Source organism: Leucopleurus acutus (genome assembly GCF_964270905.1).
Source record: "Leucopleurus acutus genome assembly, chromosome: 17".
Lineage (NCBI taxonomy): Eukaryota > Metazoa > Chordata > Mammalia > Artiodactyla > Delphinidae > Leucopleurus > Leucopleurus acutus.
Window position 1 is genome coordinate 28,268,836 of NC_139159.1, and position 27,531 is coordinate 28,296,366.

Genomic DNA, 27,531 nt, shown 5'->3' on the forward strand with positions numbered 1-27,531 from the left:
CAATAGCAGTAAGTTCAATTCAGGCTAAAATTTTCCTCAAGAGTACCTGTGGTTGAGACATAATTCACATACCATATGACTCCCCCATTTAGAGACGGGTTTTGTATATTACAACTTTTTAAGACTTGTGGCAAAATACATATAACACTAAATTTGTCACTTTGACCATTTTTAAGCGTACAATTCAGTGGCGTTAGTCATATTCACAATGTTGTGCAGTCATCACCGGGCATATTTGAATTTTTAAATAATTAACATGAGAAACATTTTAACTCTGGCCTTAAAAGGGTTCACAAAATCTTAGAACAATTTACAAGTTAATCATTTTCAAAATCAAGTTAACGGCAGTAATAAAATGCTTATGTAAGGACAATGGTTAAATCAAGAAAGCACTTTGCAGAAGAATCATGGGGTGAATGTATAAGAGTTAGCAATCCACATGAAATTTTAAAATTATTTTTCAGGATTTAGAAAAAAAAAAAACAGGAAAAAGGCAAAAGCATGCAACTCCTGAGGGCAATAGGATTCTTCCGTGGAAACATTTTAATATTTAGTGCCACAATAGGGGCAGGAATCTTTGTGTCTCCTAAAGGGGTATTAAAATATTCCTCACTGAATGTAGCTGTCTCCCTGAGTATTTGGGCTGCTTGTGCTGTGCTGACTTTGATCTCCGCTCTCAGTCACGCAGAGCTGGGGACAACATTCCCTAGAAGTGGAGCACAGTATTATTTCCTCAAAAGATCTCTTGGATCCTCTGTTGCTTTCCTCAGTCTTTGGATCAAACTTTTTACTCATCCCTTAAGACTAGCTACTGAAACCTTGTTACTATCTACCTATACAATTCAGCCTTTCTATGCCGGGTGCCCAGCTCCAGAGCTACCAAAGAAGTGTCTAGCTTTGGCTATTCTGTGGTCTTTGGGACTTCTAAATACTCGAGGGGTGCAAAGAGTGGCTTTGTTTCAAACTATCAGTACTGTGACAAAGATGACTGTCCTCTGCTTCATTTCCATCACTGGGATTGTGCTGTTAGGGATTGGGAAAAAAGAGAACGTGGCCAGGTTTGAGAACGCTTTCGACGCTGAACTTCCTAACGTCTCACAGATTGCAGAAGCCTTCCTACAAGGATTGTTTGCATATTCTGGCACGTCAATCCTGAACAGCATAGCAGGTAAATCTTTTTCTGAAATAGTTTTGTCGCAGGCATAAAGTTTTGTCTACAAGTCTGTGGAGAAAGATATATCTGATTTGTTTATTTGTGGGGAATTGAATTAAATCTGTTCTGCGTGCTCTACATGTATGTAGTTTAATCATCATTAAGACTTGGTAGATACTTATCTATATAATATACACAGAATTTAGTGTTTTTCAGGTCACTCCCCTATCACACACTTGGGAATTTTATAAAGTTTTCAAGAGAAAATTAAGACCACTCTCAGATTTTACCGTAATTTATTCTAACAATTTTTCAAGACATTTTGAGTTAAATATCAATTATATAAGAAATATATTAACATAATCCATTTGTAAAAAATTAAAACTATCACAGATTTTATATATCCCCTACCACATTGGTAAAATTTCACATCCTAATTTTGATTCCACAATATGTCTTAGAGAAATTTCCATATTAGTTCTTAGTCATCTAACACATTCTTTTAACTGCTGCATAATATTCCTTAGAATGGCTTTACCGCACTTTCACATTAGAGGTATTTAAAATGTTTCCCATTTTTTACAATTTCAAGGACTGGTGTAATATCCATGCTTCCCTGCTTATATACACTGTTGTTTCTGCAGGGCAATGCTGCCCCCTCTGATGTCATGGTACCAAATGAATTTGGTAATAGTTGTATAGCTCTCTACAGTAAACAAAAGAAATAAATAGAAAACAATTCATTATATTTCTTTTACATTTTAAACTTATAGGAATATTAAAATTTAAGGAATATATTAAATATTGAAGTTATATAAAACTTCCAAACAAAATTTTTGCAAAAATTTTAATAAGAAACTGGAGTTTGTTCCTCTAAATATAATGTTGCTATAGATTTTATGTTTGAAATGTCCTTAATACTTTATCAAAACTTTTAGTGATGATTTCTTCAAATTCTAAATTCTTGAATTATTGAATTTTTTTTTATGTTCCCCAGTCAATGAGACACTTTGCTCACTCATGTAGATTACTAAAAATTTAAGTTGATATGATTTTTAAGTACTTTAGCATTTTCCTTTTTTAATTGACAAATGTAATATTGAAATTTCTTGCAATAAAATTAACAAATTTTTAAAGATCAAGCCTTTTCAAATAAGACTTTAATTTACCTAGCACAAATTAATTATGCCAACAGTCACCTTGCTGCTAGTTTGGCCATTAAGAGGCACATGAGTCATAAGTGAAAATATTGGATATATATGGAGGCAGGGTTTCACAGGTCACTGCTTTTGGAACTGCATCCTCCAAGGGTCACCTAGTCAGTGGGCAGTGGTGGGTTCTGCAAAAATAAATACCCAGATGTTGGTGCACCCCTTGGCTAAAGTAAAGCATCGCAGTAGAGCAAGCCCAGGTGTTCCTGATAGTGACGATTACCTAGGGACACAGCGCAGTGCAGCTTTAGACCCAATTCTGTCTGAAGCACTCATCTCATTCTCCCCCTACTCCTTGGTTTGATTTGTTATCAAACAAGTTAAACCTTGAATTAAGGACAAGAATCCCATAACGAGAACTGACAGAGAAGTGTAACTTCAGATCAATATGGTTGTGTTTGAAATGTCTAGTGAAATTTTCTGGATCTGCAGACTATTAATGCAGAAGGTCGAATGCGATGAGTACGGTAACACGGCCAGAACTTGTGGCTAATTGAATGGGGCTGGCTATCAGAACCAGCACTTCATTAACTTACCAAATTTAGAGATCTGGCTTCTTCCATCTCAAAATGGGTGATCCTCGCTAGAAAGAACTCTCTCCCTCAAGTTTGGTTCTCCGAGTTCCTGAGCTGTCATATTCCTAACTAATTGTAAACAGAATAGATAGCTTGTGTCTAGATTCTTACCACCAGCCACATGTGGCTAGTGAGCATCTAAAATGTAGTTAGTCAAAGTGAGTTGCTCCATAGGTGTAAAATACAAACCAGAAATCAAAATCTTGAATGAGCAAAACAATGTCCAATAGCTCATTAATACTTTTTTATAAATGTTACATACTGCAATGATAACATTTTGGATATCTGGGGATAAATATATATATTAATAATTCCATTTCATTGGTTTTGTTTTATGTAGCTACTAGAAAATTTAAAATTACATAAATGGCTCACAGTATATTTTTATTAGACAGTACTGCTAGAATAGGAAAAATACGAAATGTTCCCAACTAGAGTCATTAGGCTTTTGTACCTTTTATCAGTTCATAAATGACTGTGGGCTGCTTCTGAGGGGAGAATGTAAACTTCTAGATTTTTCTAAGCAAGGCAGCTTCCTCCCCTCCCTGCCAAGTCACCCAAGGACTAAGGGCAATTCTCAGGAGAAGGGTTCAGCTATGGGGAACTGCCAGCCATTATTCACAGAACCTGGAGGAGAGGAGAACCTGCCGGTCAAGTTGTAAAGTCATTTACCCACACAGGAGATCAGGGTCACTATCTCAGGTGATTGAAGCTGTTGGGTGGACCATCCCAGCTTACACAGTTACTTACGCTTCCCAGATTCAAGATAAGACATGTGATCTGAGCACTTGATGCTTCAAGTCACATATGCACAGGCTGGTTCTGTCACACCGTTACTATAGTAATAGCGGACCCCAAGACCTCACAATTCAGCTGACATTGATTTTATATCAATATCACCTGATTTCTTTCCAATCGGAATTTGGATGGACAGACTGTCTCGCTTCTACATGGCTTACGACAAATTTCCTTCACTGCTTGAGTAGATTCAAACAATCTCTTGACTGCCTGATGGACTCTACATTGTTTTCCTCTTATTATTTTATTCATAACCCATAAGACCCTGAATTCTATTCACACCTTTCTTACTTATGATGACCCAGTAGTCATTTTAATACAGTAAATTTGCCTAGGTAGGAAAAGTTTGCTTGGGAGAGTAAGGAGAAAGGTACTTCCTCAGAGGTCAATTTGCTTGAGGGAAAGAGATGAGAGAACCGTTACTTCTGAAAAAAGGAAGAAATTACATATCTCAGATAGGATGAAGAGACGTGCTACATACCAAACAGTCTTTTTTTTAAACAACTGTACATTTTTTATTTGTACAAATCTGTGGGCTGGCAATCTTTGTTGCTAACTGCAAAACATGTTTCCCAAAGTCCATTAAGGGTCACAGCCAGGTTAGAACTCCAGACCATTTAGGTCCAGGCCTATGCTCTTAACCACTCCCCTGAACTTCGTTTTTAAGAAAAACAGTATGATGTTTAGGAATTTTGAGATAATATGTCAATTTTAGGAATCCACTGTTGATGCGGTGTCTCCTCCCCTGAGGTAAGGTCCTTACAATTGACAGAAACTGACTAAAAGGACCCTACAATTGACAGAAACTGACCCAAACATTGTTAGGTGCCTTGAGCTCATCCCTGCTTTTGGTTTAAAAACTTTATTATGTATTGGAGCTCAAAGATTTTCCCAACTGAGGACGTCTATCCAAGAGGGTGGGAGTAAGTGTCAAAAAGAACTCTGTACCTTCTGTCCAAGAAATCCATCACTTCAAGGTCCAAGAGATCTAGCTACATGAAGGCTGGAGGGTGCAGTGGTTACTGTCTGGTGTCAGACCAAACTTGGTTAAAATCCTGCCCTCACCACGTATTTGCTGTGTGACCTTGGGCAAGTCTCTTAACCTCTCTGAGTCCCTGCAGTTTCCTCTGTATTTGAAATGTAGACAAAGCACAGTATGTCCTTGATGCTATCATGGGTATTCAATACTACACTTTGGAAGCCTCTGTGACAAAGCAAGACATAGATGTGCTCACAAAAGGCTGCCATGGCATGGGGGAGGGGTGCATCTGTTTTCTTTTTGCACCAACTGATCCCTTTGCATAGAAGACTGCCCACTGAGTTCTTCACATAGTTCCCTCCCTCACTTCCTTTAGGTCTTCCCTCAAATGTCATTTCTCAGCTAACTTATTTAATGCAAATTTCCTCCCGCCCCCCACTCTGCTTTCATCCCTGTTTCATTTCTTTCTCTTTTTTTATTGAGGTATAGTTGATTTACAACATTATATAGGTTTCATGTGTACAACACAGTGATTCACAGGTTTTAAAGGTCATAGTCTATTTATAGTTATCATAAAATATTGGCTATATACTATGCGCTGTACAATATACCCTTGTAGCTTATCATTTTATACATAGTAGCTTGTATTAAATAGTCTTTTCCATCACTGTAAATCCATAATCATGAAGTAGTTGGAAAAATTGAATTTTTAGTATAAGATGGTGAGAAATCCAAGCTTTCAGGCAAAACTTGCAAAGGAATAGAATCAGTCAAGCAGATGAGGAAACAACAGACACATGAATAATACTTTCTCATCCTTTTCATTACAAAGAAGTCTTCAAAAGTCTCATAATAATATGAACTTTTCTGATGAGTTTATTTGTGTTTTTTAGGAGAGATAAAAAATCCTGGTGAAAATATTCCCAAATCTCTGATTACTGTCCTTCCCATGGTGGCTGTGATTTACTTACTGGCTAATGTATCCTACCTGGCAGTTTTGACTCCCAGGGAAATCATCTCTGCAGGTATGAATGTGTCTAGACAAAGAGGAAATAGTCACTACTACCTCCTCTGAATAAACAGGGACTCCTATATACTGCTATTTTTTCGATACACCCATAAGAGTGTAAATGTGATGTGGTCCTGCTTTGGTTTTCACAAGAAAGGAAAAATAATCATCTAAACAATCTATTAAAAAAAATGAGCACATGCTAAAGACTAAGGTCGAAGGGTAGAAGAATGTGAAGAAGCAAGAATTGAAATGAGAATGAGGAAGAGGAGGAAGAGGAGGAAGAGAGACATGGAGGAGAAAGAGGAAAGAGAAGAGGAGAAACAGGAGCAAGCAAGGCAAGAAGGCAAAGAAGAAACACTTTGTTAGAAGATGTTCCACCCTTTAAGGTGCACCCAGGTACCTGCCCTCAAAATAGTTGTTTGGAACAAGCAGTACCACCTTCATTATCTTCATTTTTCAGATGAGGAAACTGTAGCGAGGAAAGTTAAATAATGAACAGCATTGATAAGATTCAAAAATAGGTCTCAGTCATGCTCTTCTAATGATAAAAGATTACTTCTCGTTCAGGTTATTGCTAGTAATGGATTGTAAATGTGGACATCAATTTGCGAGATCTGACCTTCAAAAATATATTCTTCTCAATTCCATCAAGCATGGTGCTCAAAGTTACACAGCTAGTAATTGAAAAAGACAGACTCAAATCCAGGTTGTTTGACTCAAAGACCTGTGTTCTCAACCACCATACTAAAATGCCTCAACACAAGCAAACCAAATCAAAGCATAACCACCACTAATAGGGCCTATTAGCAAAGCAAGCAATAGTATGAATATTTATTAATATATATTAGATGAATTTTATTAATACATATAATCATATAACATATACATGACTAAATGGAGATACAACAAAAAGTTAATAGTAAATGGCACCATCTGAATGATAATATTGCAAGATACCTTTTATTTCCTTTTTTATACCGTTCATATTTTCCACAATTAGCATGTTGTACTTAACGATCAGAAAAAAAAATGTTAATACCAAATAATTATATTTCCACAGAATCAAGTGATGAATTTTTATGACACCACTGGGTCTTTTTTAAAAAATGTTAAATTATGTTCACTTTACTTTAAAAAGGCAGAGTAGAATTTGAAATATATTAGAAAAATTCTACAAAATTTTAATTTTTAAAAAATAATTACTCCTGAAAGAAGAGAAGTTTGGTTATCTAGAAAATTCATTTATTGAGAACAACTAGCTCTTCAAATATTCTGGATAGAGGTCAAATAATACATCAACAGAAACATAGGCTCCAAAACTATTGTATATACAAATAGGCACAGGGGTCTATGAACACGTATAGGGTGCGTGGTTTTGGAGGGGCTGACTGTGTCACTCCAGTAACTAGAATTCCCCTGTAATGGATGTGTTTTCAAGGCCAGAGGTCACAAAGAGGATCAGTCTAGTGAGCCACATCACTGAACTGGAGTTCTGCTCTATCATCTGCATTCAAAGCCTTTACAAAACTAAGAAGCTTTGAAGTTCATTTTTTAAAAAAACGATATTTTACATGGTCCCAAAAGTCAAAAGGTGCATTTATGCATCTTCTCTGAGACTAGTATAAAAATGTTATGTTGATTCTAAAAGAAAAAGAGGAATATAAATTTCTAAAAGTAAAAAGAAACACGTTGCTTCCCACAGTTTGGTCTCACAGGAATACAGTAACACACTAAAGGAGATTTTTTTAACTATGAAAATGAGGGGGAGAACTATAATTTGCCTTTCACCGTACATCCAAACCAGGCAGCAAGTTCTGTAAAGACCCACGTCACTAACATCTCTCTTTGGGTGTTGCCTCCTCTTCTTTCCCCCACTCAGTGCCCAGGCCCTTATTTTTCTTACTTCATTTACAGCAATAACCTCCTAATGTATACGCTCACCTCTAACGTCCTCCTTCCAATCCAGCCTCCGCTCAGTCTCTAGAGATCACTCTATAAAACACAAATCTAATCCTGTCATCTCCCTGCTTAAATATTCCACCATCTTGTTTTCTTGCATCTCCTCCCAGTCTCACTCTCACAGCTGCTGCAACCACCACACCATCACTCCATCATCACATTCCTTCAGACCAACTATCAGCTCCTAACCTGACCATGGCAGGTTCTCTAAGATCTGACTCAAGCCTAACTTTCTATCCTCATCTCCTGCCTTCCCTTGCACACACACACACCCTCACCACACGTCAGACTTTCTAAACAATTTACTGTGTTTCCAGAATAAATACTATCTCTCTGCCTCCCTCACAATGCCATCTCACCAGCCCCCGCCTGATTTAGATGCCTTTCTCATGCTTAATGTCCCACTTATAAGATTTATTCTAAGTTTAATACACTTTGAGTCCTGAAAAGTGCCTCCTAAATCCCATGCACAAGCTAGTCTTAGAAAGTTTGAAATGTAGTGGCAAATCACCCCTTCCAATGCATTCTACTGACCAACACAGACCACAAGGCCAGACCGTATTCAAGAATAAGTAAAGAGACTCCCTTTCTTGGAAGGAGCTGCAAAATCATATTACAAAGGGTATGGTTGCAGAGAAAGTGAAGAATTATTGGCATAGTTTCAATCAAGCAAAGGGACTGACTTTTTTGAAATTTTTCTAAAATTTTCATAGATGCTGTTGCTGTCACCTGGACGGACAAAATAATCCCTTCCATGCAATGGGTCATTTCTTTGGGAATTTCAACTTCAATATTTAGCAGCATGTGTTGTACAGTGCTTTCGGCATCAAGGATGATCTACACAGCAAGCCAAGAAGGACAACTGCCTTTGACCTTCTCGATGCTCAATAACCACTCGTGTCCAACCATGGCTGTCAGCCAGATAATCATCTTAACTTCAGTTGTTATTATAACCTCAGATTTGATCAATTTAATAAAATATTCAGGATTAGCAATATGGTTTTTAAGAGGGTTACATATGATAGGTTTACTTAAACTAAGGTATCAGGAACCCAATCTACCTAGACCTTACAAGGTAAATCAAAATTAAAATATTAATATTAAATTTCTATTCTCTGTCTAGGAATATAATTTCTTATTCTATATGGGATGCTTCTAACCAGTCATGAGTCAAATTTATGAAACATCTGAACCAGACCTCCATTTCCCAGCTTACTGATGTGTAATCGACTGTATGGGCTGCTTTTGGTCTGATTTTTCTAGAGTAAAATGTCAAAACTGATTCTCCTCAAGGAAGACAGATGTTATCCTTTTTGTCATCTTTCAGGAGCTAGGTAATAACACTTCTGAGGGGAGGACTTTTTGCCCAGCTCAAAAGCATCTCCTCAGTCCATGAACAAATGAGGGTGATGTGGCATACTCTTCTTGTGTATGGCCTTGATAGGGTCTTTATTTTATACAATAAGATGTTAATCTAAGCCTCAGTTTAGGTGATGACAAAAATTTTGAACCTGAACTTAACTAGCAAGATAGAATCACTATCCTCTAGGTAATGTCATCAGGGCTACTGTAGGTTCCTAGCGTGTTTTTGTGCAAAATATAATAAAGCACCCCTCCCTCTAGGCAGCCCCAGCCCCGTGCCCAGGCACAGAGCCTGGTGAGCTAGATATCAGCCCCCTTTTGCCCCCTCAGATGGGTATGCTTGTATGAGTGTGAACTGCCTAAGCAACCATATGCAAAAGAAATAAAATCAGACTCTCATTTGAAAAGACCATTCTGACAATAGTGTAGAAAGTGAATTAGAAGGAGGGGTGAGCAGTTTCAGGTCAAACAGCTGGTATAGATTTTCTTAGCTTTACCCCCTTTTAACTCAGGAGAATCCTAGATCTCAGAGATTAAGTAAATTACCCTAGATAAAAGGATCAGGGCTAGGATTTAAACCACACATTCTGATTTCAGCGACCAAATTTTTGTTATGTTTACTGAAAAGATAGTGATGAATTTTTTATTCTATAAAGGATCCACTGAGGAAATTTTCTCTGATATTAGCATCAGGAATACTTGGGCCTCTTCTAAACAACTGATTTGCTTATGCCTTTTGGTGGCCTGCTTTCAGAATCTATGTGGGGCTTTGTGGCATGCATTTTGTGAGCCAAATTTATTGTTTATCCATGTTTCTTTATTTCCCTCATTTCTTTTTTTAATTTTCATTTATTTTGTCTTGGTATAAAATAAACCATATCTTGCTATAATGTAAATCCTAAAAGTTTCCAAACAGTCTTTGTTTTATTCTTTAATCATGTTATAAATATAATCCGGTGGCCCATATAATTAAGATACTTCCTGGTAGTAGAGATTGTATGGAAAATAAAATGATAGTCCCATATTTCATGCCAGCAACCATAAAACCACTTGAGTGTGCTTGTTAAAAATCTGAATTCCCAGTCTCACCCCTGGAGGTTCTAATTTAGTAGGTCTTAGATGGGTCTTAGGAATCGGTATATTTATCAATTATCTTGGGGATTCTTATGCAGAGAGGTCGATTGACCATATTTTAAGAAACACTAGCTTAGACAGTTTTGACTTTCTTCCACCCCCAAAAAATGGATCCCTCTTGGCCATGTCCCAAGTTGAAAAAAGAAAACAATAATATCTTGAATTTCAGTCATCCATTTATTCAACAAATGTGCAGTGACTATCTGCTATGTTTCAGGCACTCTGCTAGGCAGTTCAGAGAAATAAAGATGAATCTTTCCATCAAGAATCTTCTTAGCCTCATAGAAGAGTAAGAAATGTATACAAATCACTGTTATAAAGTTAATTAAGAAATGCCATTTGTTGAGCACATTTTACTGAAGTACACTGTATGCAGTTCTGACAAAGATTTTAGGAGACAAGCATTAGATAAAAAACTCATTTTGCAAATGAGTCTAAGAGGACCCTTTTTTTTTTGACACTCAGACTTTATATTTAACTGTAATAACACACAACACACACATATTTCAGGAATATTTGATTAAAAACCTCTGAACATAATTATCCATTAGTACCCGCCAACCCACCGTGTCCTTCCTTCAGTTGTGGTAGGGGTGCAGGGCCCTGAGGGTCTCACTGAGCCGTGTTTGGGGTCCCTGTGGAACAGGCACTTGGGGAACCACCTTCTGGTTGTTCTCTGCAAATAGGTCTGAAGATCAGATTAATTAGGTAGACCAAAGTTATACTGCTAGTCAGTGTCACAAGCTCCCTGGAGAAGAACCTTCTTTATCTGTCCTAAATACCTCTGTATCCTTAGCATAGCACATGCCACTAAGCAATTCAGTGAATATTTCTTGAAAGAATGAGCAATTAAAATAACAGAGATTGCATTTCTAACCAGACTTTTCTGATTCCAGTATTTCTGTTGTTTCTATTACTTGATGGTGCTGCCCTAAGAAAGACTGGCACATGCTCCCTTAAAGAAGCATTATAAACAAATATTTCAGTTATGACGTTACTGGATTTTCAAATTCCCAAAACTAAGAATGCTTCAATGATTAATACTAGAATGACATAGTTAATTTTTGATGATGTTTAAATGTATTTTTTCTATGCCTGAAAATGAAGCACTAATTTTAGTAAATAAATGACAATATCTGATGAATTGAGTAGGCATTCATGAAAATTATAGAATGAATAAAATACAGTTCCACTTTTTTACAATCATTCAGTCTGCCATTGATTTACTTTCTGTAATGTAATAGTTTGGAAACATCTGTTCCATAAGAAAGAGAATGTTCTTATGTTGTTTATAGAAACCTGAGGACAACGTCATCACTAATCTTAATCTTTTTTTTACTTTCAGGTGCCTTTGCCATTTATATTTGGATGCATAGCTATATCTTTGTTTCTGATTTTGACGCCATTGATTCAGGCTCCTAAAATAGAGCATGTCTATGGGCTTATCTTTATGTTCAGTGGACTCCTGTGTTACTGGATTCATGTTCACCTTAATCAACATTCTGTCTGTTTTGTCAAAATCACTTGTTATTTACAATTACTGTTTAATGTTTCACCACCTGAAGACCATGATGAAGGTACTTCAACAGGAAAAAATGACCTTAAAGAAATCTTTGTAAATAAGAAACTTTAAAATATAAAATGTTTAATGAATGAATACATTCTTAAAGGTAACCTTTGCTTTAAAATATATACACACAAACACAAAGCCTCTACCTCCTGCCCAACCTCCAGCTACACATATCAAATCCACCCCCCTAGCTACATATTCAAGCTCTTTACAATTCAAATTATTCTCCTGGTAACTGAAGCTTTAGTTCCATAGCACCCAACATGTTTCTCACCACTTTCTTCGTGGTCAAATATTTTAAATGCATGCACACACACACATACACACACACACAAACACAAAGTTTAAAAGGCATAATATGCCTTAGTCACTTAATTACTGCCTACTTCCATGTGTAAAAATTATTATAATGTTGTAAACAAGAAACTAATATAATGTATGTCAATTATATATCAATAAAATAAACAAACAAGTAAATAAAAAAACAAAAAGTCATTGCCAGGAAGATAAATTCATAGGTGCCTAGTGTATAGCAGATACTTAATATTTGTTGAATGAATGAATATAGTTGCATCAGCAAAAATAAATAAAATATTGTAAATCTGTAATTGATATTAATAAATACTATGCATTACTTTCTACTCACTGGTCTAAACTCTTCACAGTGATACCAATTAAAATAACATATTTTACTTTCAAGTCTCTGTGTTTAGCCTTTATAAAGTGTGATACGCTAAATCATGGCCCTCAAAAATACGTCTAGGTCAATTAAGTTCATATCTAGTAAGAGAAGTTTATCAAAGTGTTTCCCAAATTTTGTGGAACCCTAAAATCAATACATTAACTGGCATTAAAAAGGGAATAAAAAAACATAAAGACACTAAAGTTTCTAAAATCCAGTAATAATAATAATGATTTTATTTTGTTCCTGTAAAAATAAAAATAAACAAGCCATTATTTAAAAAAAAAAGAAGGGAGAGAATGTCATGAAAACTTGTTTAAAGACTTTGAAATCGAGGTGGGGAACTTATTGGATGTCCTGTCTAGTATACCTTTCTTAGTTACTTGCGCTTTTTAATGTCTTTAAGCCATGTTACAACTCTAAGTTGTAGAATACTCATAATAATGCAAATGATTTTTGACAATAGAAATATAAGTGAATTTTGTCTAGTGGATGCAGTGATTACCATGAATACTGACCACTTTTACTTCTACTTGTAAATTTATTTCGACATTCTTGACTGCCTATGTGTGCACATTGTTTGAATTCTCTTTTAAACTGGTTATAATATCTCACTGGTTCCCTCATTAAATAGTGAGTTAAATATTTTTTAAAATATATATATGTATAAGGTTATTTTTTTTAATATTTAACTCATTTTATAGATATAGATGATAGATATAGATATTGATATAGATAGATATAGATCTCCAGGCCCTAATCCCTGGAACCTCTGAATCTTACTTTATATGGAAAAAGAGTTTTTACAGATGTGATTAAGGATCTTGAGATGAGGAGCATTTTACTGGATTATCTATGTAGGCCCTAAATGTAATCACAGATGTATTTATAAAAGAGAGATAGAGGGAGATTAGATACAGACAAAAGAGAAGGCAGGGGGAGACCTTCAAGATGGCGGGGCAGTAAGATGTGGAGATCACCTTCCTCCCCACAAATACATCAGAAATATATCTACACGTGGAACAATTCCTACAGAACACCTACTGAACGCTGGCAGAAGACCTCAGACTTCCCAAAAGGCAAGAAACTCCCCACGTACCTGGGTAGGGCAAAAGAAAAAACAGAGACAAAAGAATAGGGACAGTACCTGCACCTCTGGTAGGGAGCTATGAAGGAGGAAAAGTTTCCACACACTAAGAATCCCCTTCACTGGCGTAGACGGGAGTGGGAGGGGGTGGGCGGGGGAGGGAAGCTTCGGAGCCACGGAGGAGACCTCAGCAACAGGGGTGCGGAGAGCAAAGCGGAGAGATTCCCGCACAGAAGATCGGTGCCAACCAGCACTCAGCAGCCCGAGAGGCTTGTCTGCTCACCCGCTGGGGCAGGCGGGGACTGGGAGCTGAGGCTCAGGCTTCAGAGGTCGGATCCCAGGGCAAGGACTGGGGTTGGCTGCGTGAACACAGCCTGAAGGGGGCTAGTGCGCCACAGCTAGCTGGGAGGGAGTCTGGGAAAAAGTCTGGAACTGCTGAAGAGGCAAGAGACCATTGTTTCAGGGTGTGCGAGGAGAGGGGATTCCTTCCCCATGTGCCCACAGAAGGCAGAGTGCCACCTAAACGAGCTCTAGAGATGGGTGCGAGCTGCGGCTATCAGCTTGTAACCAGAGATGGGCGTGAAGTGTTAATGCTGCTGCTGTAGCCACCAAGAATCCTGTGTACAAGCACAGGTCACCCTCCACACCACCCCCGGGCCCACCCGGAGCCTGTGCAGCCCGCCACTGCCAGGGACCCATGATCCAGGGACAACTTCCCTGGGAGAACACATTGCTCCCCACAAGCTGTTGCAATGTCATGTTGGCCTCTGCCACCGCAGGATCCCCCTGCATTCCAATTTTAACTATGTACCCCTCCCTCCCCCCAAACCTGAGTTAGCCAGAGCCCCTAATCAGCTGCTGCTTTAACCCCATCCTGTCTGGGTGGGGAACAGATGTCTGAGGATGACCTACATGCAGAGGTGGGGCCAAAACCAAAGCTGAACCCCAGGAGCTGTGCAAACAAAGAAGAGAAAGGGAAATTTCTCCATGCAGCCTCAGGAGCAGGGGATTAAATCCCCACAATCAACTTGGTGTACCCTGCATCTGTGGAATACCTGAATAGACAACGAATCATCCCAAAATTGAGGTGGTGGACTTTGGGAGCAACTGTAGACTTGGGGTTTGCTGCCTGCCAATGACTTGTTTCTGATTTTTATGTTTATCTTAGTATAGTTTTTAGCACTTATTATCATTGGTGGATTTGTTTACTGGTTTTGTTGCTCTCTTCTTTTTTAAATTATTATTACTTTTTTTTTTTTTTTTTTTGCGGTACGCGGGCCTCTCACTGTTGTGGCCTCTCCCGTTGCGGAGCACAGGCTCCGGACACGCAGGCTCAGCGGCCATGGCTCATGGACCCAGCCGCTCCGCGGCATGTGGGATCCTCCTGGACTGGGGCATGAACCCGTGTCCCCTGCATTTGCAGGCGGACTCTCAACCACTGCGCCACCAGGGAAGCCCTTTATTTTTTATTTTAATAATTTATTTTTTTCTTTTAATAATTTTTTAAAATTTCTTTTTCCTTCTTTTTTCCTGTGTTTTCTTCTGAGCTGTGTGACTAACAGGGTTTTGGTGCTCTGGCTGGGTGTCAGGCCTGAGCCTCTGAGGTGGGAGAGCTGAGATCAGGACATTGGACCACCAGGGACCTCCCAGCCCCATGTAATATCAATTGGTGAGAGCTCTCCCAGAGATCTCTATCTCAACGCTAAGACCCAGCTCCACCCAACAGCCAGCAAGCTCCAGTGCGGGACGCCCCATGCTAAACAACTAGCAAGATAGGAGCACAACACCACCCATTAGCAGAGGCTTTCTAAAATCATACTAAGTTCACAGACACGCCAAAACAGACCACCAGACGTGGTCCTGCCCACCAGAAAGACAAGATCCAGACCCAACCACCAGAACACAGGCACCAGTATTGCATTCCAACAGCCACTGAACCAACCTTACCCACGGGGGGCAGACACACAAAAAATTAGAACTACGAACCTGCAGCCTGCGAAAAGGAGACCCCAAACACAGCAGGTTAAACAAAATGAGAAGACAGAGAAACACACAGCAGATGAAGGGGCAAGGTAAAAACCCACCAGACCAAACAAATGAAGAGGAAATAGGCAGTCTACCTGCAAAACAATTCAGAGCAATGAGAGTACAGATGATCCAATATCTTGGAAATAGAATGGAGAAAATACAAGAAACGTTTAACAAGGACCTAGAAGAACTAAAGAGCATACAATGATGAGCAACACAATAAATGAAATTAAAAATTCTCTAGATAGGATCAATAGCAGAATAACTGAGGCAGAAGAGTGGATAAGTGACCTGGAAGATAAAATAGTGGAAATAACTACGACAGAGCAGTAAAAAGAATGAAAAGAATTGAGGACATTCTCAGAGACCTCTGGGACCACATTAAATGCACCAACATTCAAATTATAGGGGTCCCAGAAGAAGAAGAGAATAAGAAAGGGACTGAGAAAATATTTGAAGAGATTAAAGTTGAAAACTTCCCTAATATGGGGAAGGAAATAGTTAATCAAGTCCAGGAAGCACAGAGAGTCCCATAGAGGATAAATCCAAGGAGAAACAGGCCAAGACACATATTAATCAAACTATCAAAAATTAAATACAAAGAAAAAATATTAAAGCAACAAGGGAAAAAACAAATAACACACAAGGGAATCCCCATAAAGTTAACAGCTGATCTTTCAGCAGAAACACTGCAAGATGGAATGTTCTATATATGTCTAGATATGTTAGGTCCATTTGGTCAAAAGTATAGTTCAAGTCCAACATTTCCCTATTGATTTTCTGTCTGGATGACCTATCCATTGTTGAAAGTGGGATATTGAAGTGCCCTACTATTATTATCTTGTTATCTATTTCTCCCTTCAAATCTGCTAGTATTTGCTTAATACAGTCAGATGCTCTGATGCTGGGTGCACATATTTATAATTGTTATAACCTCTTGATAAACTGACACCTTCATCGTTATATACTGACCTTGTTTGTCTCTTGTTACAGTTTTAAGTTGAAGTCTATTTTGTATGATATGAGCATAGCTACTCCTACTTTCTTTTGGTTTCCATTTGCATGGAATATCTTATTCTATCTCTTTACTTTCAGTCTATGTGTGTTCTTAAAGCCATGGTGAGTCTCTTTTAGGCAGAAAACAGTTGGGTCTTGATTTTTTTTTATCCATTCAGCCCCTCTATGCCTTTTGATCGGAGGATTTAATCCATCTACATTTAAAGTAATTATGACAGGTAAGGATTATCTGGCTGTTTCGTAGTTCCCTTGTTCCTTTCTTTCTCTTATGCCATCTTTGTTATGATTTTCCATAATGGTATACTTTGATTCCCTTCTCTTTATCTCTTGTGTATCAACTGTAGGTTTTTGCTTTGTGGTTAGCATGCAGCTCACATAAAACATCTTATAGATATAAAAGTCTAATTTAATCTGCTAACAACTTTTTTTCTGAGTAATGATATTATGCCTTAACTTTGTTTTCTGTTATCTACATTTACACACACACAAAGTACTTTCTTTTTTCCTTTTTTTAAATTGAGATATAGTTGACTTACAATATATATGTCACAAGTGTACAACATAGTGATTCACAATTTTTAAAAGTTATACTCCATTTGTAGTTATTATAATATATTGGCTATATCCCTGTGCTGTACAATATATCCTTGTAGCTTATTTATTTGGTAGATAGTAGTTTGTATCTCTTAATCCCCTACCCCATCTTGTCCCTTCCACTTTCCCTGTCCCCACTGGTAACCATTAGTTTGTTTTCTATAATTTTGAGTCATTTCTATTATATTTTATTCATTTTATTTTTTAGATTCCACATGTAAGCAATATCATACAATATTTGTCTTTCTCTGTCTGACTTATTTCCCTAAGCATAATACCCTCCAAGTCCATCCATGTTGTTGCAAATGGCAAATTTTCATTCTTTCTATGGCTGAGTAGTATTCCATTGTATATATATACCACTTGTTCTTTATCCATTCATCTGGTGATGGATACATAAGTTGCTTCCATATCTTGTCTATTGTAAATAATGTTGCTATGGACACTGGGATACATGTATCTTTGTTAATTAGTGTTTTCATTTTCTTCAGATATATACCCAAGAGTGGAATAGCTGTATCATATAGTAGTTCTAGTTTTAGTTTCTTGAGGAGCCTCCATACTGTTTTCCATAATAGCTGCATAAATTTACATTCCCACCAACAGTGTACTAGGGCTCCCTTTTCTCTATATCCTCTCCAACATCTGTTATTTGTGCTCTTTTTGATGATAGCCAGTCTGGCAGGTGAAATGTGACATGTATTTTGGTTTTGATTTGCATTTAGTGATTAGTGATGTTGATCATCTTTTCAGTTGCCTGTTGGCCCTCACTGTGTCTTCTTTAGAAAAATGTATATTCAAGTTTTCTGCACGATTTCTAATGTTGTACCAGATGTCTCTTAAACTGTCCTCATTTCTTTTTATTCGTTTTTCTTTTTCTGTTCATCTTCAGTGATTTCCACTATCCTGTCTTCCAGCTCACTGATCCATTCCTCTGTATCATTCAGTCTATGGTTGATTCCTTCTAATGTATTTTTCATTTCAGTTATTGTATTATTAATCTCTGTTTGGTTGTTCTTTATACTTTCCAACTCTTTGTTAAAAACTTCTAACTTCACACTCTGTGCATTAATTTTTCTCCCGAGTTCTTTGATCCTCTTTACAATCATTTCCCCAAACTGTTTCTCAGATAGGTTGCCTATCTCTACTTCACTTAGTTCTTCTTCTGGGGTTTTATCTTGTTCCTTCATTTGGGACATGTTCCTCTGTTGCCTCATTTTGCCTAACTTGCTGTCTTTATTACTGTGTACCTGGTAGGTTGTTTATATTTCATGACATTTGCCAGCACCAGTGTCCATGTGGTAGAAAGAACTTCCAAAAATGGCTGCCACTACTGTCTATGTCCCCAGGGTGAGCTGCAGTTGCATCCTGCTTCTCCAGTAGAATCCCCCAGTAGGTCTGACCTAGACGCCTTTCAAATTACTGCTTCTGCCCTGGGTCCCTGGGCATGTGCAATTTTGTGTGCACCCTTTAAGACTGGAGTGTCTTTCTCCCCCAGCCCCCTGGGACTCTGGGACTCCCCAAAGTAAGCCCACAGGTCTTTAAAGCCAAACGTTCTGGGGGCTTGTCTTCCCAGGGCAGGAACTCTGGGCTGAGAAGCCCAATGTGGAGCTCAGACCCTCACTCTTTTGGGAGAACGTCTGCAATTATAATTATTCTCCTGTGTATGGGTCGCCCAGCTGGGGGTATGGGTCTTGACTATACCATGACTCCATCCTTCTTACCTGTCTCATTGTGGTTCTTTATATCTTTAGTTGCAGAACATCTTTTCTGGTAGATTCTGGTCATTTTCATCAATAGTTGTCCTGTAATAGTTGTAATTTTTGTGTGCCCCAGAGAGGATGTAAGCTCAGGCTCTTTCTACTCTTGGCTGTCTAGCATCTTGGCTGATATCTCAATAACAACTTATCTTTGATTGCACAAAAAACCCCAACCTTTTACTCCCCCCCTCCAACCTTTCGGTTTGTTTGTTGTTGTTGTTTTGTTGCGGTATGCAGGCCTCTCACTGTTGTGGCCTCTCCCGTTGCGGAGCACAGGCTCCGGATGCGCAGGCTCAGCGGCCATGGCTCACAGGGCCCAGCCCCTCTGCGGCATGTGGGATCTTCCCGGACCGGGGCACGAACCGTGTCCCCTGCCTCGGCAATCAGACTCTCAACCACTGCGCCACCAGGGAAGCCCCAACCTTTCGTTTTGATGTCACAATTTACTTATTTTTATATTGTCTAGCCATTAACAAATTATTGTAGCTATAGAAATTTTTAATATTTTTGTCCTTTAACCTTTACACTAGAGTTAAGTAGTTAGCACTCCACATTAAAGTATCAGACTATTCTGAATTTGACTATATACTTTTTACCAGGGTGTTGTATGTTTTCATGTTACTAATTAGTGTCCTTTCTTTTCAGCTTGAAGAATTCCTTTCAGCATTTCTTGTAAGGCAGTTCTAGTGGTGATAAACTCCCTCAGCTTTTATTTGAGAAAGTCTTTATCTCGCCTTCATTTCTGGAAGACAACTTTGCCAGGTAAAGTATTTTTGGTTTGCACTTTTTTACTCTCAGCACTTTCAATATGTTATCCCATTCTTTCCTGGCCCAGAAGGTTTCTGCTGAGAAATCTACTGATAGATTGATGGGAGTTCCCTTGTATGAGAGATTTTTCTTTTCTCTTGTTGCTTTAAAAATTCTTTGTCTTTAATTTTAGACAGTTTTATTATAGTGTGTCTTGGAGAAGAGTATTTTGGATTGAAACGTTCGAGTACCTATTAGCATTGTGAACTTGGATGTTTAAATATCTCTCCAGATTTAAGAAGTTCTCAGCCATTATTTCTATAAATAAGATTTCTGTTCCCCGTCTCCATCTCTTGTCTTTCTTGGACTCTAATAATTCATAGATTATTTCTCTAATGGTATCCTATAGTTCACGTAGGTTTTCTTCACTCTTTTGCATCCTCCATTCTATGTTCTCCTCTAAGTGGATAATTTCAAAGAACCTGCCTTCTACTGCACAGATTCTTTCTTCTGATTGATCTTTTTTGTTGATACTCTCTACTGCATGTTTCTATTCATTCACTGTATTCTTCAGCTCCAGAATTTCTGTTTGGTTTTTATTATTATTTCTATTACCATGTTAAACTTTTTATTTTATTCATTTATTGTTTTACTGTTTTATTGATTTTCTGATTTCACTGACTTGTCTTTCTGTGTTTTCTTGTAGCTCACTGAGCTTCCTTAGAACAGCTATTTTGAATTCTATATCTGGTAAGTCAGAGATCTCCATATCTTTGGGTTACTGGGAGAGTATTGTATTCCTTTGGTGCTGTCATGTTTCCTTGAATTTTGATGTTCCCTTAAGTCTTGTATTGCTATCTTTGCAGTTGAAGAAGCAGTCACTGTCTCCAGTCTTTAATGACTTGCTTTGAGATAAAAATCCCTTCTGTCAGACCTTGTAGAGATTCTGAATGCATGGTAAGCATTCAACAAAAATGATCCAGTAAGCTCACACTATTTGCAAAGTCACTTTCTTTTATACTATATATTACAATGAAGCCACTTTCAAAGATTATATAAGAAGTTATTTTTTTATAAATGGCCTCATTTTTTTTACAGGAGAGCTGAAATACCTGGTAAAAATATCTTGTAGTTGAGGAAATATTTATCTGCCAACTATTAACCCTTTCCTTCCACACAGACACCAACACCACTACCTCTTCTGCCTCCACACAGTCACCATCCATCACTCATCACCACCTGACATATTATACATGTGTGTTTACTTGTTTGCTTACCTCTCCTCTGACTAGAACAAGAAAGTACTTTGTCCTGACTAGAATATAGAAGGTTTGACTGTTTTGATCCTTCATATAGTGGGTACTAGATAAATATTTGTTGCATTTTAGGGGGTCTAGAGATTTTGAGCCTGATAAAGGGGAAGGATAAGATCAGCTTGTGATAGCACATACACGACTTACTTGGGCAGCACTCTTACTGGTTTGCAAGTGAGAGAAGTCACTCACAGCATGAGACTTCCCAGAGGCCATGGCAGGCCACTGGAGGGGAGGAAGGCAAGAAAATTCCTGGGGAAAGGAAAATCAGACAGAGGCTTGTGCATCTAGAAGATGTCATTCAGCAGCACAGCCTGCAGTCTCTGGATCAGAGAGTTTCCAAGGGCAGCAGTGATGTAGAGTCTTTATTGCCCTGAGCTTACCTTACTTGTGCTAACAGATGTTGTGTGCAGTTTCGCAGGGCATGCAAAGCAGGCAAGTTCTAAATGGCTAAAATATGGTTATTTGGACTATATTTAAAACAATGGAATGTTTAAAAACTTGCTTGCTGGCTTTAGAGCTAATGGGTTTCAGCCTGCTGTGAGGAAGCAGACAACCTAGAGTCCAGTAGGCAGAGGTCATCTTTGGCTCCTTCACATACCATGTGTGAAATGAACAAAACATCATCACAAGTTAATTTCTCTATAGCTGATCCTGCTACAAAATTAGTGGAGGAATAAATGTTTGAATTAATGAATAAATACACATTGGGTAAATTAATACCTATAAACTGGTGGAAGAGCAGTAGCCTTACATAAATTTAATACTAGACTGGTTTGCATGTATACTCAGGCGCAATATAGATACACTAATTAATTCTAATTGTGGTGTAATTAATCCTAATATGTGAGGTAATCCAACAGGTGTTTCACATATATTATCTCATTCAATACTATGGAGCTTATACTACAATATTAAATTGTTATCCTCATTTCATAGATAAGGAAATGTGGATTCTAAAAAAAAAAACACAACTTGCTAAAAACCATGCTGCAAGTAAGTGGAAGAGTGGGATCCAAACCTTTGCTCACCTGAATGCAAAGTTTACATTCTTTCCATTAAACTACAACTTCTTCCCTAGATACTCATCTACAAAGTATTATTTGAGTTAAATAATATCATTGTTATACCTCCAGTGGAGACTTCTCCACCCAGAACCTTTGAAATCGTCGTTTCTTAATTAGCTGTGACTAACTTGTTCAGTGGCATAGACAATTTTTTAAAAATAATTAACGTGTGAAACATTTTAACTCTGGCCTTCAAAGAGGTCACAACATTGAATAACAATTCACAAGTAAATCATTTTTAAAACCAAATTAGGTTTAATAATAAACACTTGTGGAAGGATGAGATGGCTAAATTAAGGCCATGTCACTGTTTGGGGAGCCTTTCAGGAATATGAAATTTTAAAATTATTTTTTTTAATTACAGCAATCCACATGAAATTTTAATCCACATGAAATTTTAAAATTATTTTTCAGGATTTAAAAAAAAAAAGGCAAAAGCATGCAACTCCTGAGGGCAATAGGATTCTTCTGTGTAAACATTTTAATGTTTAGTGCCACAATAGGGGCAGGAATCTTTGTCTCCTAAAGGGGTATTGAAATATTCCTCACTGAATGTAGCTGTCTCCCTGAGAATTTGGGCTGCTTGTGCTGTGCTGACTTTGATCTCCACTCTCAGTCACACAGAGCTGGGGATGATCTTTCTTAGAAGTGAAGCACAGTATTATTTCCTCAAAAGATCTCTTGGATCCTCTGTTACTTTCCTCAGTCTTTGGATCAAACCTTTTGTTTATCCCTTAAGAATGGCTGCTCAAATCTTATTACCATCTGGCTATATATTTCAGCCTTTCTTTCCCAGGTTCTAGGTGTCCATGGCAGGTGAGGAAGCAGTGAGGATAGACAGGAAAAGACTGTGAAAAAAATAATTTTATAAATTTGTTTTACTTTTTACTTGAGTGAGCAAAGTTTCTCATCGATGGTGACCATCAAGAACTTGAAGAAAAAAAAAGGTCATGAAGAACCTAGGGGTAAGACAGGAATAAAGACACAGACCTACTAGAGAATGGACTTGAGGATGTGGAGAGGGGGAAGGGTAGGCTGTGACAAAGTGAGAGAGTGGCATGGACATATATACACTACCAGATGTAGAATATATAGCTAGTGGGAAGCAGCCGCATAGCACAGGGAGATCAGCTTGGTGCTTTGTGACCACCTAGAGGGGTGGGATAGGGAGGGTGGGAGGGAGGGAGACACAAGAGGGAAGAGATATGCGAACATGTGTATATGTATAACTGATTCACTTTGTTATAAAGCAGAAACTAATATACCACTGTAAAGCAATTATACTCCAATAAAGATGTTAAAAAATAAAATAAAAGAACTTTCTGCAAAAAAAAAAAGAACTTGAAGAGATAATCATAAAACTTTTTGAATTAAAATTTTATAGTCATTTCAAATATAAAATCTTTTTCATTTTCAAAATTAATTTTTGAAACCATATACATTTGAGAATAATTTTGTCAAGTTCTATAAAAGATTCAGTGGGGATTCTTGTGATGGAATTTTATTTGAAGTGTATTTGGGGAAAATTGACATCTTTATAATAATGATTAAAGGTTTCTCTTGATTAAACTTTTTGATAAACTTCAGTTTCTTACACAAAATTTTGCATACTTCCTGCTAATTCCACAGTTTAAAATTTTTGTTGCTATGTTGATTTAGAAAATTCAAGAGAATCTATGAATAAAATTATATCTTATGCAAATAAAAACAGTTTAATCTCTTCTTTTTAAATTATTAAAAGATATTTTACTTTCTTACAGCATTGGTTCTAGTTCACTTTTAAAATAGAGCAGGAATCCTTGATTTGTTCATGACTTTAATGAGAATACTTCTAATGTTTCATATTAAGTATGATGTTTGCTGTAGGTGTTTAGAAAATGCTGTTTAGTTACAGCACCATCGTCTACCCTTCACTTGCCAAGATTTAAATTATGAAAGCATATTGAATCTACTAAATGACCCTTGCTTCATTAAGATAATATTGCTTCCTTAATCAACTAATGTAGGGCATCTTTTTTAGCTTAATGAGGCTTCCCTCTTTTTTTCTGTTAGTCTAACAGTTTCTCCATTTTATCTTTTTGAAAAACCAACTCTGTTTTGTATATTTTTCCTAGTGTTTTTCTAGTTTTTAGTTCTCTTTCTGCAGGAGCCCATAGTCTTATACTCCCTCTGGTGTCCAACTGATGTACTAACTAGGGGCCAGGATGGAAGGCAGTTCCACTGTTCTCCCTGCTTTCCTGTGGAGAAGCCTCAAGCCCTGGCCTTCTCCCAACCTAGCAGAGCTGTGCCTGGGTGCACAGCAAGGCTCTCATCCCTTTTCCTTTGTTCTCAGCTGCCCCAGCAAACTATGACAAAACCAGCCCCACTGGCAGTGCCATGAAAGGCCAGGACATTCTGGCATGCTCTACCCAGTGTTTGGAGGGGGTGGTACATACAACTAAGTAACTAGAATTCATGAGTGATGCAAATTTTTTCAAGGCCACAAATCACAAAGGGGACTGATCTTGTGCTCCCATGCCATTGACCTGATGTTTTGCACTGGGATCTGAATGTATCAAGTCATCATAAAATTTTTAAAGCTTTGGGTTTTATTTTGAAAAAAGCTTATATATTTTTAGATGGTTAAAAAGCCAAATGATGCTGCAATGCTATCTCACCAGCCCCAGCCTGACTGCCTATCTCATACTTGATGTCACACTGGTAAGATTGATTCCAGATATATTGCCCATTTTGCACCTATGAATACATCATAGATATCATGTAAAGCAAGTCCAAGGCAGATTGAAGTACAATTTAAAAATATAAAATAAAACTGCAGAATATAGTTATTGAAAAGAGTTGATTACAGATTATTTACAGTTACAATTATTTACAATTACAACCTATTAATGATAGGTTTTTTGAATTTTAGAACTGAGATCTCCTATAGAAACTACTTTAATAATTTTTGTTTTGCAGATGAAGAATTAGAAGCAAAACTGCAGGTTTCTAAGCACTTGTGATTTTAACAGGCAAATAATAGAAATACAAATTCATCAAATTATCATTCTGAAAAAACAATCAACCTTTAACTGCTGAGGTAACCCAGATACAATCTACAATTTTTAAACTCTACTAACTATAATAAATATCTTGATGAATTAATTTAATTTATAATTAATTACATAATTTTGGAGGAAATATCCAGTACATTTAATATCATTGCAGAATGACTTGTTTCTTATGTCAGTTGTTTGTTTTAGGTTAGACTATAATACTTATCCTCATTGAAAACAATCTCTATTTTAATTGATATTCACTTATCGTATTAGTGACTTATCTGTCATCTAATCCTATCTCTTCCAGAACAAAACAAAACCCTTTATTTAGCTCCTACTTCTGTTATTTGGCAATTTGCACTGGTTCAGCTAGCTGCTTCCAGGCTCACGCATGCATCTGTGTGTCCTTAGCTGGGGTGACTTGTTTCTGCTACATGTAGCTTGCTCAAATGGCAGCTCAGGCAGTCTTCCAAGAGAGGGAGCAGAAGCCTGCAAGACGTCCTGAGGCCTAGCACTAGATGTCTTGGGACTAGCACTAGAATTCCAATGAATTCTATTGACCAAAACAAAAACTAACATGTAAGCCCAGAATCAAGGATCCAGTGAAGAGTTTATACCTCCACCTCTTGTTAAAAGGAGCTGCAGGGCTTCCCTGGTGGCGCAGTGGTTGAGAGTCCGCCTGCCGATGCAGGGGACGCGGGTTTGTGCCCCGGTCTGGGAGGATCCCACATACCGCGGAGCGGCTGGGCCCATGAGCCATGGCCGCTGAGCCTTCGCGTCCGGAGCCTGTGCTCCGCAACGGGAGAGGCCACAACAGTGAGAGGCCCTCATACCGCAAAAAAAAAAAAAAAAAAAAAAAAAAAAAAGGAGCTGCAGACACATGGTAAAGCATGTAGCTATAGGAAATAGTGAATTGTGGCTACAAGTTTTAGAATATATTAGGTACAGCTGAACAACAGGAGACTAATGACAGTTAAGTCTGGATATATCTTCAACATTAGAAGGTTAGGCCTTTATTTGACGGCCAATGTTGAGACAAATAATCAATAAATGATCTATAATAGAAATAGGAAAGAGTTTTATTCCAGCCAAACTAAGCACTATAGCCCAGGGGACCCAGATTCAATAAGTACTTGAATTATGTTCTGCTGGGCAACAAAATGGGGAAAGCAAAAAACAGCAAAATTATATAAATTGTCAAGAATTGGGCTTGGAGCTGGTAAGAAGTAAGCGTGTTTGTTAAGCAAGGTTAGGTTGAGGTCTGAAATGGTTGCATAGTTACAAGGGGAGACTTTGAGATCATAATGTTGCAGCTGGCAGCTGCTAGCAGATATTGTTTTGAAAACAGCTGGTGGTGTCCTTGAGTTTGATACAGTTCAGAAAATTCAAGTTCTGGAAGATGCAGGAATGTGTTTGAAACCACATCTACAAGGCCGCTCAGCTCCATTTTGAATCTGAATCAGTTAATCCATTTTGATTTTTAAATGCATTCTTTCCTTTAATGGTTAAAGCAGATGTACAATGCATGTTTGACGTAAGGTAGGCTGTTCCAGTTAGCATAAAGCCAAATCATCTATAAGCCAGAATGACTTCCCCATGCCTCAGTATGTGAAAATTTCTTCCGTCACTAGTGAGGAACCACGGAAGATTTTAGTTTAGGATAGTGACTGGTCCAGGGTTGAGATAAATATTTTGTCTCCATTTAAAAATATTCCCTTGACCCAGAAAGCAATGTAACCAGGAGGGTTCTTGGACCTTATTTGGGTATTGTTTTCCTACCTGGAATGCCATTCTGTCCAGAACACACTGTGAGCTAGCAAGACTCTGTTCAGTCATCTATGGATGACTTCCTTTTATAAAACATTCCCACTACCCACAGGAATATACAGTTGGCTTAAATGCTTCTGTGCTATTCCTAGCACTGGCCCTGATGCACAGCAATTCTGTTTCCTCCACTGAACTATGAATGCTTCCAGGAACGAGAATGGCCTTCATCTTATTCCTCACTGCATAGGGAGGTGCCTGGCACAAGTAAGGCATCCAGTAGACGCAATAACCTGGGGGAACAACTTATAGGTCTGTAAGACTACAGGTCTGTAAAAACAAACTGCTGTGAAATCGCCTTCAGAAGTCAGTCGCCTACAATGCAAAAATCATACACAAGAGCCACAAACGAAAGACGCATTCCCTGCCCAACCACCACAGGCCAGGCAAAATGTTTCGCTTTACGGCAAGTCTCAGGAGTCGCGCCGTAGATACCGTAAAAGGGAGGGAAGGCCTCGTTGGGGAAGCTCAGGCTTCTGGCTTTGCGACACCGTCGGGGCGGGAAAGTGCCGGCTGTCGGTTGGAGGAAGTCGGCCCGCCCCCTAGGGCCGGACTTCCGCGCACCCCGGAGGCGTGTTCCGGCCTTTCAGACCCCCCGCTGGGCGCCGGTTAAGACCCATC

General features: G+C 38.1%; 1 protein-coding gene across 1 annotated transcript; it reads left to right on the plus strand.

The window, feature by feature from the left end:
- Nucleotides 1–501: 501 nt before the first annotated feature.
- LOC309974364 (solute carrier family 7 member 12-like) lies at nucleotides 502–11,816 on the plus strand (the record flags this gene model as incomplete). The annotated part of the gene is made up of 4 exons (XM_082858991.1): nucleotides 502–1,168; nucleotides 5,610–5,741; nucleotides 8,401–8,762; nucleotides 11,529–11,816. The coding sequence occupies 4 exons, from the start codon at nucleotides 502–504 to the stop codon at nucleotides 11,814–11,816; spliced, it is 1,449 nt and encodes a 482-aa protein (XP_082715117.1).
- Between the last annotated feature and the right edge of the window lie 15,715 nt (nucleotides 11,817–27,531).